Below are 3,554 nucleotides of genomic sequence, written 5' to 3' on the forward strand. Positions count from 1 at the left end.
GTGATCATCTAGCTAATTCGTTCGTTGCACAGAAATGTACATATACTACTGCAGCCTTCAGGTGAAGACTGTACGGCACGAATGAATGCACGTAAGCTAGATATTTCACATGCAACCTATTTGTACAATTACGTTACAACCGGGTGTTTTTAGCCCAATCTTTTTTCTATAAATAGGATTGATAAGCGAACGATTATTCAACTGATGTTAGCAATTTAATCTTTTGTTTCTAAATAAATTGTATAAATGGGTTGTATGTATAACAACACTTTAGAAGTAATTATACAAGTAACCTTAAGTAAAGTCGGACCTTGATAATAAATTTGTGCAATCGAGATATAAGGACGAAACAACAACAGATGAAATTTAAGAGAGTTGTTGGCACCCAGCTACCATTCCTGCTCCTATAAAAACCCTGCGCTGCTCGTTTTGCAACCCCACGCTCACTGAGCCATCTGCTTCTGTCTTCTGTCTTCTGTCTTCTTCCCGCGCCCTTCCCGACGCGCCGAGACCGCGACAGCGAGAGCTAGTAGACAAACCGCAAAGCCATGGGCGTCTTCGCCGTGACCAAGCTGTCCGAGGGACCCGTGCGGCCGTCCGCCGCGACGCCGTCGGAGACGTTGCCCCTGGCCTGGGTCGACAGGTACCCGACGCACCGCGGCCTCGTCGAGTCCGCGCACGTGTACCGCAACGCCGCGCGCCTGGCGGCCCCGGTCTCGGAGGTAGAGGCCGACGCTGACGCCGGCGCGTTTGCGGCACTGAAGGAGGATCAGGCTAAGAAGAAGAAGAAGTCCCCGGCCGCGGTCGTGCGCGCCGCGCTGGCGGACGCGCTGGTGCACTACTACCCGTTCGCGGGACGGATCGTGGAGGACGACGTGCCGGGGCGCCCCGCTGTGCTGTGCTCGGCTGATGGCGTCTACTTCGTGGAGGCCGCAGCGAACTGCACCCTTGCCGACGTCAACTTCCTGGAGCGGCCGCTGCTGCTGGGCAAGGAGCAGCTGGTGCCGTGCCCGGCGCCGGAGCTCTGGCCCGTCGAGCCGCACAACAGCCTCGCCATGATACAGGTGCGCTCGGTTTGTTCGCGCGTGTGCTTTCTGTTTCTTTTCATGTACTAGTTATTATTACATGCTCACTGAGAAAATCTTTAAATAAACAAAAAAACCAAAAAAACGCAGGGACTGATCCGATTGACGGCAGCACACATCACGTGGGTACGGGACCTAGGTGGGCGTAGGACTGTTTGCTACTTTTTAAGTAGTATATATAGTAGATTTTGGCACGTCTGAGAAGGCACTAGAGAGAAGCAGTCGGACAGACGATCGAAATTAAACGCACCAAACTTTCGTGCAAAACGAACTGCATAATGGACACGGGAGTAGATGCAAGTGTTAGTTGCATCTGTTACGATTTGAACAAAAATAACCATCAGTTCAAAAAAATAAAACAGTGAGGATTTGGAAGAAGTCAAAGGTCAAAGTTCGGGTGAGTATGAACTATTTGGTCTTTCTATCACATGGATTCTGGCATTCTGCCCAAGGATTAGTAGTGAACTCTGCACAGCTAATAGAATTCTGGTACCTCAGTGGTAGTCTTGAACAATTATTTTCAACAAAAAGACAAAATATTGATAAACAAGTACCGTGAGGCATGAGTGCATGACCGAGGCTGATCCACACAGATGTGTGCATTTTGATTCCGTGATCAGGTCACGACCTTCACCTGCGGCGGTTTCGTGATCGGCCTGCGCACCAACCACGCGGTGGCGGACGGCACGGGCGCGGCCCAGTTCCTGAACGCCGTCGGCGACCTCGCCCGCGGGCTGCCGGAGCCCCGCGTGAAGCCCGTCTGGGGCCGGGATCGCTTCCCCGACCCGGACATCAAGCCCGGCCCGCTCCCGGAGTTGCCGGTGCTGGCCCTCGAGTACATCGCGTTCGACTTCCCGGCCGCCTACCTCAACAAGCTCAAGTCGCAGTACGCCGCGTCAACCGGCGGCAAGCTCTGCTCGGGCTTCGACATCGTCATCGCCAAGCTCTGGCAGTGCCGGACGCGCGCCACCGTCCCCGCCCCCGGCGTGGACGTCAAGCTCTGCTTCTTCGCCAGCGTCCGCCACGTGTTGAAGCTGGAGCCGGGATACTACGGCAACGCCATCTTCCCCGTGAAGGTGTCGGCGCCGGCGGAGAATGTCGCCGCCTCGTCAGTGATCGAGATCGTCGGCATGGTGCGGGAGGCGAAGTGGCGGATGGCCGAGGAGTGCATGAGCTGGGCCGAGGGCCGCACCGGCGGCCGCGACCCGTTCCAGATGACGTTCAACTACGAGTCCGTGTACGTGTCAGACTGGAGCAAGCTCGGGTTCTCGGACGTGGACTACGGGTACGGCACGCCGATGGCGGCAGGGCCGCTGGTGAACTGCGACCTCATCGCGTCGGTCATCGTCATGAAGGCGCCGGCGCCGCTCGTCGGGACGCGGTTGCTGGCGAGCTGCGTTACCAAGGAGCACGCCGAGGACTTCACCCGCAGGATGAGGGAGGACCTCGTCTGATAAGCGCGCGTGCAAGCTTTCCAAAGCAGAAGGAAATCAACCGTACACGTATGAATATGCGTGGTTATTGCTATGGTATATGTTAACCTGTTGGATCAGATGGCGCTACGTGTACGAACAGATTCTCATGTTGATGATCGAACGCTGACGGACGGAACAGCATCCATCAGTCAGTGCTGAGAAGTTCGTGCAAGTTCTGTTCGTACACTTTGCAACACAGTATTATTTACTGGTGCAAAGTCAACTACACCTACTGTTATATATGTACTTGAGCGAATGATTTCTGTGTAACAATGTGATTAATTCAGTGTGTACGTACTCGTGTATGTACAGTAAATTATTTGCAGACTGGATAATAATTGTTCGTGCGATTTGCCGACGTGCACACTCCTGCCTGTGATTTCGTGAGGTTTCTCAAATACTCAAAAAAAAAAAATCAGCATGCTCGAACCAACCGTGGCACAATCATGGGTGCATGTGCCTGGCTCACAGAACCACTAAAATTAGCCTGGTAGAGTTGAAGTCTAAAGCACTCTTCCAGTCCTTGTTAAGATATAATCAATCACATTGAATTGCGTACCTACCTGCAGTTTACATGCAGCTTTCCTCCATTTCTTCATCAACACCGCCTCACAAGGTCTTATAGTTCCTCGTATAATTATGCTGACAACGATTTCAGAAACCTCTCAACCTACGTACCGGCTCTGCAATCTGCATAAGCAATACTCCTATTTGTAGAAATGGTCGCTTGCTTTCTTGCAACAAATGCCACGGCATACACTGATTTGAGTGCATGCCCGCAAAAGAGGAGACCAACTTTCTTTTCCCCATTTCCTACCTGTCGAAGATTAGTTCTCTAATTAGAGTAACACACTGTGTTATGTGTGGATGATGTTATATATATGGCTATCTCGAGTACAAGTTACGTGACTAGACCTATTATAATAGAGCAGATTAAATCTAAATTAATCTAGGGTTGAAGTCGCCGAGTTTCTTCGATTGCTAGGATCTCATT

General features: G+C 51.9%; 1 protein-coding gene across 1 annotated transcript; it reads left to right on the forward strand.

The window, feature by feature from the left end:
- The first annotated feature begins 445 nt into the window (after window positions 1-445).
- On the forward strand, window positions 446-2,898 carry LOC133930019 (acyl transferase 10-like). The gene is made up of 2 exons (XM_062376705.1): window positions 446-1,064; window positions 1,706-2,898. Exons 1-2 carry the CDS (start codon window positions 549-551, stop codon window positions 2,537-2,539), a joined length of 1,350 nt encoding a protein of 449 aa, XP_062232689.1. The 5' UTR covers window positions 446-548; the 3' UTR covers window positions 2,540-2,898.
- Window positions 2,899-3,554: the final 656 nt, after the last annotated feature.

Source organism: Phragmites australis, chromosome 10 (assembly GCF_958298935.1).
Source record: "Phragmites australis chromosome 10, lpPhrAust1.1, whole genome shotgun sequence".
In the NCBI taxonomy this organism is placed as follows: Eukaryota; Viridiplantae; Streptophyta; class Magnoliopsida; order Poales; family Poaceae; genus Phragmites; species Phragmites australis.